Genomic DNA, 12,732 nt, shown 5'->3' with positions numbered 1-12,732 from the left:
GAGCCTGATATCGATGTCCCGGAGAGACTCTGCCAGAGCCTTTACAGACAGATGAGGATGCTTGCAGCCTTGGACTGAGCACGGGGACCACAATGAGGGAGATAGGTGAAGGACTAAAGAAGCTGAAGGGGTTTACAACCCCATAGGAAGAAAAACAATATCAACCAAACAGACTTCCCCACAGTTCCCATGGACTAAACCACCAAAGACTACACATGGAGGGACCATGGCTCCAGTTGCTAATGTAGCAGAGGATGGCCTTATCTAGCATCAATGGGAAGGGATGTCCTCGGCCCTGTAAAGGCTTGTGCCCCAGTGTAAGGTACCACTAGGGCGGTGAGGTTGGAGTGGGTGAGTGGGTGGGTGGGATCACCCTCATAAAAGCAGGGGGAGAGGGATGGGATGGAGAATTTGCAGCGGGGAAATCAGGAAAGGGGATAACATTTGAAATATAAATAAATAAAATCTTCAATAAAAAGTTTTTTTTAAAAAGAGAGTGTGCATTTTTGAACTTCAAATTTCTCCCTAAGATTTTCTATTTCACAGTCACTAGCAAAAACACCCTAACTAACTTCACTAACAATTTTATCTTTCCAAATGCATACTAAGTGAGATGGCCATTACTAACAATCTACATGTCTATGTTCTTTACAGGGGTGGTGATTGAGTCATTAATTTGCTCCTGCAGCAATGCTTGAAAATTTTCAAGTATCATTATTGTAATTGCCAATGATAATGTTCAGTGAAGGGATGGAGACCACTTACAGATTTTGTATAATTCTTACATTAAGTTGGATGTGAAAGAAACAAGCAGAGAAAAACTCCAGAACACAAAGGCCACTGGATACATAGTACTCAAGAATGTGCCTCTGAGGCATACCTATCTTAGTTGTGCTAACTAATGTGCCATATTCCTTGAGTTTTAAAGGTGTTTGTTGTTCCTCCTGTATGACCTTCAGAAACACACATACAAGTATGTGTGTGTGTGTGTGTATGTGTATATGTGTGTATATATATATATATATATATATATATATATATATATATATTCACACACATCACTCCTCCAAATTGCTGCTATACTGAATAAGAAAGGGAGAAATACAATAAGAGCTAGAAAAAAGGAAATGAGTTTTTTACTGTTTCCTCTGAATTGAAATATCCATTCCATCATGAGGAAGGTGATCATAGACTTAGAAGGATTCTAAAGCTTTTTGTTGTCATATTGGTGAAACACTGAATGACTCCAGACCACAACACTGTAAGCAATCCCTTTTCCATACTTCTTTTAGTGGTCCTAAAAAAAAATCAATTTGTTTTCCAAGATACAAGGATTTTTGTGGGTTTGCTTTCTATGTGTATTTAAGTTCCCCAGGAAGAGCCTATCACAAAATAGTCTAAACACAATTCTAAAACTTTGTTCTGAAATTTGTTTCCTCTCCGGGGTAAATAGATATTTGCTCATGTTTCTTCAGAAACAGTGTCACTATTTAATTTCTTCAGACTAAAAGGGACTCACCATGTCTGAGAAAGAAGAACAAACAGCCCTTCTAAAATTATCCCACAAAATAGAAAACTGTTGTAGCTGTACTCTGACACCAAAATGAAACTAGTGAAAATTTATGTTTCCTGGTGTAGGGCCTAATTCTCAGAACAAGCCAAGACCCAGCTTTAAATGCCATAGCAATCCAGGGCTTACATGGGAAAAAAAACATATGGCTACACTTTAGTAGAGTAAGCAACCTTGATTACAAAAGCAGAAATAGCAGTTATCCTTGTGACCCATTCTTTTGTAGAACAACAAAATTGCCAACCCCAAATTGTTCCTGTCTAAAAGAATTGCAGGGACAAAAGTGAAGCAGAGACTGATGGAATGGCTGACCAGTGACAGGCCTAATTTGGGATCCATCTCATGGGCAAGCAATAATCTCTAACACTATTACTGATGCGGTATTGTGCTTGTACAGAGGAACGTAACATGGCTGTCCCCTGAGAGACTCAAACAGCTTCTGACTGAGACAGATGCAGATACTCATAGCCAAGCATTGGCCTGAGATCAGGAACCCAGATGGAAGGATTGAAGGAACGGAAGGGGATCCAACTCCACAGGAAGACCAACAGTGTAAACTAACCTGGACCTGTGGGAAGTCCCAGAGACTAAGTCACCAACCTAAGAGTGTAAGACCTCCTTTCGGGGACCCCCACTCTAGTCTCAGGAGAGAGAGCACACCCAAAGAAACATGACAATCCTTCTTTCTGCAAACACACGAGGCAGTTTAATGGCAGAGATCCGGGTCAAAAAGTATCTCAAGCACGAGACAGAGGATTTGACCCTGAGGCTCGAAAGCTAGGAGTTTTTATGAGGTAAAAGGCTTAGAGGTGGGGAATTCAGCATAGTGACACACTATTGGCTTATTCAAACATCAGCAGAAAAATTACATGTCAGCAAAAGAATACGTGCAGGCCAGGGTGTCAGAGTTCTGTGATTTGGATTTTTTTTTTTAATGCTAGCAGAGTATCTGGTTAATTTATGACTTTAAACTGTGCCAACGGGCAATGGGCAGAGGGAGGTGCCGGGCCAGATGGTTGTTGACTCAGTTCAGATAGCCCTGTTATGTCCTGACATTCCTCTTTATCTTTATGGCCAAGCTGTTCCCAGGAATGCTTTAATGATGGGGGCATGCCTGGGTTTGTTCTTCTTTGTTCTCAGCCCCAGGCAGCCTCTAGGCTCACAAACAATCAGCAATTTCTTATCCTGAGCTTATCCCCGTCCCGCAGGAAATAAACACAGGACACGCCAGATTCTTCCGTGGTTAACTTACTTCATAAAATATTGAGGTAGACAAAGAAGGCTCAGAAAGTGTGTGGCTTAAATACCCTTAAGGTGTGACGAGTCTAAACTAGGACCGGTAGCTACACCCACGATACTCATGCCCCCTGGGGATAGGCTAAAGCCCCCAGGGGTTGGGCTAGTGCCCAGGGAGATGGACAGGTGCCCCGGAAATGGGCTGGTGACTTTAGGCGGGCTTTTGCTCTTGCAGCTGTGCACCATGAGCTCAATCTAAACTGAGAGATCGGTTTGGCACGATGGAGGTTTAGCACCATCTAGTGACGGCATGTATATTGCGGCTTTCCACAATTTCTGAGTACTTTATATGACTTACAGGTCTTGAAATTTCATCTTTCTTTCAAGAGCATACATGGGCTGGACCATAGACCCTGGTACATATGTTGCAGAGGTCTGCCTTGCCTTGTCTCAGTGCTAGAGTATACACCTAATCCTGTAAAGACTTGATAAACTAGGGTAGGGGGATACCAGGGTTGGGTACCGTCTCAGAGGCAAAGAGGATGGAGGATGGGAAGACGAACTTTGTGAGAGGATACAGCATTTGGGATATAAATAAATAAAATAATTAATAAAAAGCATAGCAGACAATTTTTTCGAATAGTCTTCAGTGTCTGAGACAAAATGGAATCGGCTGCCAGGTTATACCTTGTATAAGCTAGGAACTTTCATGATGGAAGCGTTTTTACCTTGTGGCTTCTCATAAAGTAAGTTTAAACTTTAAGTATTCTGTTAGCCATCACAACAGTAACAGGAAGAGAAGAAAAGCAACTACATCACTAACAGAAACACAGAGATTGAAAAGGCCATGCTGAAGCTTTTTTATGGCTTTTTAGAATTCTCACCTGTCTACCAATTTCCTCTAGGCAGAAAGAAACAGAAGCCACCACCCACAACAGTTGACTTATTGTTTAATAGCACTGAAGAGAGGATCTTGCGATCCTTGCAAGTTTCTTCTTTCACAGACAAGGAAAAATTGTCTTCTTCCTGATTCCAGGGACCTCATCTCCCCCATACTTCTTCCTGAGAGAATGTTTCAATTTAGAGGAATCTACTGTACTATGAAGACAATCAGTAGCAAACAGCCACAATTAATCCTTGGCTGAAAGTTGTATTGAGAGGTAAAATCCCTGAAATTCCTTCCTGATGCTTGTTTGGTTGTTGTCAGACCCAGTTCTTTGCAGCCACAGTACAGGTAACAACTCCACCTGTGAGATCTTGATTCTAACCAAGGAAAAGCATGATGGAAAATGGAATAGTCATTTCCAAGGTTGAAGTTCCATGCACAGTGTACTTTTACTGGGAAATGTTCTTAACAACAAGAAAACTGACATTCATGAATGCTTCAGAGATACAAACTAATAACTGAAAATTTAATCTAGGAAAGGAATTCAAGCTTGTCATGTCCTAATTTAACATTTTTGATACTCATTCAATTATTTTAGATTTTGACTGTTTTCAACCGTAGTATGCATTTAATTTAAATTCCAATTATGTGTACATCACTATGTAAGCAATTAAAAGTAGTGAAAATCCACATATAGAAAAAAGTTGTGCTGGACAGTGGTGGTGCACACCTTTAATCCCAGCAATTGGGAGGCAGAGACCAACCTAGTCTATAGAGTGAGTTTCAGGACAGCCAGGGCTACACAAAGAAACCCTGTCTCAAAAACAAACAAACAAACAAACAAACAAACAAACAAACAAAAAAGTTGTATGGATGGCATAAAGCATATATCACATGGTGATGAGCACCCTCCATATTTCCACCCAATTTCCAGCAAGACAAAATCATATTGCATGGACTCAAGTGAAATATTGTGGGCATTAGTTACAAGGTTATTTTAACTAACACCACTAATATGAAACATAGGGAGAGCAATGAAAGAATTTCAGTTTATTTTCATTTTCACTCATGCCCCAGAAAGAAAAGCCAATATGAAATGCATTTTGTTTGAAAGCAATTTGTTATTGTTGTAGTTATCATTATTTCAGTTTCTAAAATTCACAATTATTTGCATCCTTCTATACCTTGTGATTGATATGTTCTGTGCTGTCTTCCAGTGGTATTTCTTGATGGATAGTAAACACAATTTCAGTAAATATGTGCTGACTTGTTCTTATATGAAAAAAAACAAGCAAAAACATACACATACCTTTAGCACTAAATATTGTTATACAAAATATAATAATATTCCTATTGAATACAAACATTTCTCTGAGCATGATAATTAATGTCAGAATTCCATAAGTGTTTGGAATACATAGGATGACCTTTAGGATTTTTGATAGTTTACCCAAGCAAAGCAATGGATGGATGTGCTGGAACCATGTCTCATGAGCAAGTAGGGGCTTACAGAAGCAAAACACATTGAGAATATTGCATGGATACTCACTAGATGCCAGGTAAGATTAACTAAAAAGTTTAAACAAATAGTTAAAAGTGTGGAGAGTGTATAGAAACATACAAAGGTACTCACTAGGAGAAGAATGGTTTGTGTTGCTCTGGACTCATGGCTGGATCTAGGGAAAATATTGCTCCTAATCATATGTTCCATCCTCTGCCTGTGCCTGTGCAAAATGAGAACCATGGAACCACTGGAGCACAGCATGAAAAACATGCACACAGCACCAGGGATAATCACGTGTGCTGCATGCAGTACTTCAGCAGTTTTGTCAAAAGAAAGAGAAGAACAGTAACCCAAGTCCTTGAGATTTGTGTTGTTAACATTGCACAATTTTGCAGACATATACTTAAGGGAAACAATGCTAAAAAGGAGAGATAGAATCCAAGTCAAGTATAGGGAAGAGCTGATGCACTTGGGTGCTTTTTTTTTTAAGATTGTCCAAATGGCATCCTCTGGGCTGATAGTGATGACCTGGAAGACACTCAATAAGCATGCACTGCCGAATGACACGCCTCTTCCCACCCTATGAAGGTAGGAAAGTAGTTTGCACTCAAAATCATTGAAGAAACATTGAAAACCAAAAGCTGCCATTGCTTGTGGAACACCTTTACATAGGAGAGTTAAGAAGTTGGACACAATCAAGTGCATCAAAATCCAGTCCATGTGCTTTAATTTGTATGATTTGAAGTAAAGCACTATATAATTGTAGAGGAGACACGAATTGCCCAAAACTCCAGCAACAGTCTGTGATACCAAAATAACCCCTATAGCCATATCACCAGAAGTGATTTGATGAGACCCTTCTGCCTGATCCCGAGGATTCTGCATGAGGAGGTAGGCATGGACTACTTGCTTCATGTTACTTAAAACCTGGCATTTGCCATGCAAGTTATTCTCACTAGAATTAATAAGTGATTCACTGTGATTTTTTAAATGTATAGATCCTAGATTTCTAAGAAAAACAATGTATAATTAGTTGACCCTTCTAAACCTATAAGGTATATATTATTACTTAATGGGTTATCAGTGAAGATGAAGGAATCTGAGTTACATACAGTATAGTTGAGATTTAGAAATTTTGCTTGTTTCAGGATACTGAGAGGCATATCTGGCTAGGTGGTGATATTTTGGGTGTATAACCATTTCACATGCTCCATTAGTTCTAGTTATTTATTGGGCTTTTCAGGTATACTTGTGGAGTATTTGCCTCTAATTTCTTATGTTCCTATTGTGTCACATGTGGCTAGACTTTCATGATTTCTTTCTATTTCAAGTAACCATTGGTTTGTGAATATTAATGGTATAGACCAATATAAATTATTAGTGAACATTGAGATCTGTTGATAGAAGTGCATAAGCTATTCTATCAAAAAACTCAGGGTCCTGAAAGATTATATGTCTTTGCAATGAATAAAGTGCAGCATGAGTCAAAGGTGTTGACCTAGAACTCACTTATTTCATATAAAGAAAAACAGCACATCAAACAATCACAAGACTTGTTGGTTGATCAGTGGTCAAAGCATCACCTTATAAAACAAAGAAATCACACAATAGCAAAAATGTATAGAAAGGAATAAATACAATGCTTATTTCCTGGGATGAACTGATGTACCAGTCATTAGCTGAGCTTAGTAGTGCTAGTAGCATTGAAGCAGGTTTTCATTCTGATTTTTATAACAGTTTATGTACACAAACTTGAATGTTTGTAACCCAGGCATGTCCCGTATGATATAGTTTTTTTCAGAACTCATTTCATCGGGTGTACTTATCAGCCCTTACTTTTTTCACCAGTATTAAGTAACCAGAAAAAGAAAACAAAGGAGTCTTCTGAGACTTCATATGTTCACATATTCTTCTCTATCAACAAAGAACATCTTAAATCGATGAAAACATTTTGTGGCTCCCATGAAAATTGATGCTACAAACTGTTTACTTTTGTGTTAGCTCTTGCTGAATGTCCTCACCAAGGCTACAGACAGAAATAGACTCTTGGTTAGAGATGGGAATGTTATCCGGATGATTACTACTAGTATCTCACTTACCTGACTCATTTTCATGGTTTTCAAAGTTATCCAGGCTTTTCATTAATCATTCTTGTTGACACTTCACCAGAAGAATCCTAAACTAGATTTTTCAGGGCTACTAACATTATACACATATTCCATCAAGGCTTGATTTCTAGTTTGTAATGAATGTGCAGAAAGTATCTCGGTGTGCATAAAAGTGTCAGTTTCAGTAGCAAGTGTTCCTTGGGAATTTGGTTGAGAGCTACTGCAAGGCCACACTGCCAGGGACCTCTGTTCCTCACTCTAGTCTGCTTTCCCTTAACACCTCTCTTTTACTTAACACTGTCGTGTGCTTGACAATCCTTCTTCCCTCAGGCCTTTCTTTCTTATTGACTTTCCTCTTTCTGGTAACGTTCAAACCAAACAAACTAGACTTCAGCATTGCTGAGTTCTTGTAATTTCCCCCCCCATAAAACTAGTTGTTTATTTAATGAAAAAAGAACTGGTTACTGTCAACCTACAGTGTTCTGTTTTCGATCTGGGTTTAAAGAACACATCAATGGACTGCTTTGGATCTGAGTTGTGTTTCTGCACTTACTGAATAGTTATGTGTAAATTATGGTTAATGTGTACTCAATATACAATTTGATCTATCGTGATTATTAATGTACTTTGTGCGCTGTGTTTGTCCTTGCTTAGTGGATTAGATTCCACTGCCTGAAATAAACACTTGAGGTGGAAAACAAACAAACAAAAAAAAAGTGTCAGTTTCCAAAAAGTCTGAATAATAACGCAGATGAAAGACACTTTTCTACAAACCTAGACACTTCCTTCATATTCATTACAAGCTTGTAAACAAACCTTGGCAGAGTATAGGTACAGTGTTAATAACTCTGAAAATATTGTTTAGGATTCTTGTCCTAGAGGCTCAACAAACTTGATTAAGAAAAATCCTGGATCACTTTGAAAACTAGATTTCATAGCTATTTGGATTAGGTGGCAATGGCCTCTATGAGTGAAGCTTATGCTCAGTCATGAGAATCAGGGTATGTCTAGAATCACATGTCTCTTGCTGCTGTGCTTCCTTTGCTCAGGAGCAATTCTGCTTTCTCTGTTATGAAACAGCTTAAGTCTCAGATCCAGTTTTACTCAGGTGATGACTTACCAGAATGTTGTTAGTGTATTTTCTTCATAAACTCTGATTGCCAGACAGGTGTTAGAAAATCACATCTCTATCTCTTCTAGAATTGTATTCTCAGTGCTCTAGTCTTGGTAAGTTTGTTGCCTTAAATGGTGGGCAGTGCCTGAAATGTGAATCTGTTAATCTTTGATCTCCTCTCCCCTCAGTCTTGCAATTATTATTTCATCTGCAATAGCAATGGACACAGAGCCTTGAGAAACAAAAAAACTTAGCTGAAAATTGTTTGCCACTGATAGCAATGATAGAAAACAAGGGCCAATTTAATATTCTTCTCTATTAAGAGGTTACTGTTGAAGTTGATCTGGTAATTCTTAATCCAGAGAGGAAAGCAAGATCTCACAGAGAGCAAGCAGGAAATCCTGAGGTCTGACATGTGATGGCATGGCAATGAGCTACGAATGTCTTTACTTCCCTGAGGAGGTAAACTTATTTATCTTATAATTGGGATACCCATGGGGATACTAGAAGATAGTTTTTCTTCATTGGCATTCCCTCTTCCTTTATTTAACAAAATATGTGCTTAAGTACATAGATGGAATCCTCACCCACAGGTACATAGTCAGAATCTTAGTCATTCCCTCCAGAGAAATACATGAAGTGATGTCATATTTGAAGTTAAGAAATTTTCTTAGAAGTTTTGGATGTAAATTAAATTTCTACCTTCAGAAATTGGGAAGTGGTGTGCTCATTGGCTGCAACTGCCTCTTCAGGCCATCTCTATGCCTCTCCATTGGCATCGTTTGAGGTGAAAACTGTCAAGTATGTAGGCGACTCCAGGCTCCTCTACTATGTCTTGATCATGATGCTCAATATCATGGTTCCCCTGTCTGTAAGTGGAAAATGGGGATATGGTAGTAATATCAACAAAGAAGATTATTGGTATCATACACCAACCCCCCAGTATATGTCAGGTATTTCATATACATACTATTGGTAGTACCCCAGGACTTTCTGTGTGTGGGGGCGGGGCTTAGGTTCTGTTCCAGAATCTGTTGGGGATTGTTGTATATAAATACTAAATTGTGAACACCACGATTTGGTTGTACCCAGATTGTGTGAACCTGACATTGTTATTTAAACTGTGCTCCTCAGTATAAGGCTATTGGTTAAGTAAAATGGCTACAGCCAATAGTAGGTAGAATAGAGGTAAGTAGTTATTGAGCTCGTGGGTCACAGGTAGGGAACACGCTGGAGTGAGAAGAGGAGGAAAAAGGAGAAGATAAGAACAGGAGGTCTCCACTAGATGAAATGAACCAGAAGAAGTGCATCCTGAGGACAGACTAATGGACTAGAAATAACCTGGGACAGACTTAAACAGCAAATAACTTGGGGAGAGAAGCTGGGATTTAGGCAGTTTGCATAAAGAAAACTGCCAGTGATCTCCCAGTAATTGTGCTAAGCTGATTAAATAGGATCCATGTCTCAATTATTAAGGCACTGCCCCAGTCATATTTAGAACTAATAAATTAATAGTATTTAAAACAATAATAAGCATTTTCATGGTTATCACCCTGCACAGGTACAAACAGGACGTGCAACATACTCAAAGAACCTATTTTTCCTAAAGATGTTCCTTGGATGCTCAAACCTCTGTAACATTCTAGGACTGATGAGCACTTTTGTATCTCTATACTCTCTCCTGAATGTTTCACATTTGTTTTACTCTTTTGAACAAACCTTGTTTATGGCTATTGAAAAGTTTAATACCATTCACTGGGGGATTCCCAATGAAGGAAGGAAGGAAAGAAAGGAAGGAAAAGCCATTTGGGAGCTAATCCCTGGTACCTCCACCTGGGAAACCAGCCCCTATGGCAGGTACCATGATGAATCCAGACTAAATGTGAAAATGAGCAGACAAAGACATAGACAGAAAAGTTGGCTGCCATTTATCAGCATCAGCATGTAGCAGCAGCAGCCATTTATCCAGAAGAGTACACCCTCTTTGATTGGATAAAATATAGAAAAAACATACTGAAATCTTGGGAGACAGAAGATAGTCCAGAAGAGAGGTAGGCAGGCCAAATGGGGATAATGTTTTTAGTCCAATAATAATTTGGAAGATGTACCCCTCTTCTGTCTTTTGCATCCTAGATACACATAACTTCTAGCTCCCCTTTGCCCTAGCCAATCATTTGTGTTCAGGCTAACTTGGTAAAAACTAGCTGCCTTTAGAAAAACATAACCTTTTCTTCAGCACCTCTCTTTACTCACTCCTCCTCCTGATGGCATCCATTTTCCTCTTATCTTTCTCCATCCTCTGCTTCTAGTTTGTGAATCTTGTCCAACTATGTGGGTACCAGTGCTCCTCATCCTGCAACTAGCAATAAAAGGAACTTATTTTTCACTCAGTCAACCCCACCAACACAGACACAAAAAACACAACCTGAGACAAGCAGACACAGACACAGAAATCCAAGTAGAAAACATCAGGCTAAATCACTGTTGTAGGGTGGTAAAGTTCATGTATTAATTAGCTCTTACCATTTCCATGTCAGTCACCTAAAAGCTTTGTCTCCACACTCCCAATGTTCTTCTTCCATTAATCATGACTCAAAGAAACAAGTTATTTCATACATTCATACATTAATAAAGATTCTTTTGCTAAAATAATTTTGTTAGCCACTTCATACAAATCACCAATAGGTTCCACTTTAACAATTATGTAATATGATAACCACCCAAGATGTTAAGAAATTCCACTTTCTCCCCGGATGTGGGTGGGACTTGCACATCTGCCTCTCCTGAGTCCAGTCTCAGTTGGGAGCTGTTATAAACAGCCTACTTTTACTTGGGAGTGGTTTAAAAGTCTGAGGCTCCTCCTCTTTTAGCAATTTTGTTCCCTTCATATGTCAATGGACTCAGGGAGTCTCTTTCTAGACTGACATGACCTCACACTTGCAGTTTAGAGTTGGGACTCATTAAGGCCCATTTCTGATTATCACACATGGGGACCACTGCTAACTCCCCTACACAGGACACACTGCTTTATGTGACAGCTGGTTTTAAAGTTTATATGCAGGTCCCAAATCCATCAGTTGCTGCTTGTCTATTTCTGATCATTAAGTTCTACCTTTCTGAAACAACAAAAGATCCAACACCTTCTGTTTCCAGTTCCCAACACTACCAGCCACCTTCAACTGCCAGTGACATGTTTCTCCTTGTTTGTTGTGTGACTCCTTGAACCTTCTGACCATATTCCTCAGCATCATGAGTTCTAGGGTAGGATAAAGTCTCCCCTTTATCCATGCTGGCCTGCAGCTATGTCTTTGGTTTTGTCACAGACTGTGGTGACACTGAAATGCTGCATTAGAGCTGTTCTCGGAAGAAAAACACCAGCACTGTGATATGTCACCATGAGGACTGACTCAAACTCTCCATAATTTGAATCCTAAAATTATACTGCTAATTTCTAGCTACTGTAGAAACTCTTTATAATAAAGAGATTCTTGTGAGATGCAGTTCAAGTTCCATAAAATCACCAGTTTGCCTACACAGTGTTTATAGAAAAACTATTTAAACTTCTGAACTTAGAATGTATGTGTATGCTTAAAAAATCACACACACACAAAATATAAAATTTTATTCCTTATTTTCAGTGGAGTAAAACACTAGCTCAGCAGTTAAGAGCCCTGGCTGCTCTTCTAAAGGGTCCAAGGTTGATTCTCACAGAACTTGAGATCTCTATAACTCCAGTCTAAGGGGATCTGATTCCCTCTTCCAGCCGCAGAGGGCACCAGGAACAGTCATATATGCTGGCAAAATGTTCAAGTATATACAATAAAAAATTAGAAACTCTACTATATCCAGTAGAAAAGAATAAATTAGCCTGTGATGTTGGGATTATTGACGTCAGCAAATATTAAAACATCCCAGAAAAAAATTGTCTTCTCAAAAACACAAATGAAGTTAACTGGTTTTTTTTGTTTGTTTTGTTTTGTTTTAACAAATTAGGTGCAAGTCCGAAGAGAAGTTGGAATTTAGAGTGGATTTTATAACAGGCATAAACACTGGTTATGACAAACCAAGGTTCAAAGAGACAGGAAAACAAAGGTCTTCACTGAGAACTTCAATGGGGGGGGGGAGGTTGCAGCCAACTTTGCACACCCCAGAGGAGCCAATGTCAAAACAAAAGAGTGTGGTGGTTAGGAAAAACTGGGAGAAACAGAATCCCACAAGAGCAACAAAATCCAACAGCCCAGGGACCATCAAATGCTCAGAGAAGGCAACTGTACTGGCTGGTTTTGTCAACATGACACAGGCTGGAGTTATCAC

At 39.1% G+C, this 12,732-nt stretch overlaps 1 protein-coding gene and 1 pseudogene across 1 annotated transcript; one reads left to right on the top strand and one right to left on the bottom strand.

Annotated features, from left to right (window-relative positions):
- Nucleotides 1-5,120: 5,120 nt before the first annotated feature.
- Vmn1r234 (vomeronasal 1 receptor 234) lies at nt 5,121-6,111 on the bottom strand. Its single transcript, NM_134198.2, has one exon. The coding sequence runs from the start codon at nt 6,109-6,111 to the stop codon at nt 5,122-5,124; it is 990 nt and encodes a 329-aa protein (NP_598959.1). The 3' UTR covers nt 5,121.
- Vmn1r-ps147 (vomeronasal 1 receptor, pseudogene 147) lies at nt 8,947-9,459 on the top strand (annotated as a pseudogene).

Source organism: Mus musculus, chromosome 17 (assembly GCF_000001635.26).
Source record: "Mus musculus strain C57BL/6J chromosome 17, GRCm38.p6 C57BL/6J".
NCBI lineage: Eukaryota > Metazoa > Chordata > Mammalia > Rodentia > Muridae > Mus > Mus musculus.
The sequence above is the reverse complement of the archived record's forward strand: the minus strand, read 5'-3'. Positions and strand labels throughout refer to the sequence as shown.

Coding starts and splice junctions, on each gene's coding strand:
- Vmn1r234 (NM_134198.2), bottom strand. CDS start 6,111: ATGAAGCAAGTAGTCCATGCCTACCTCCTCATGCAGAATCCTCGGGAT.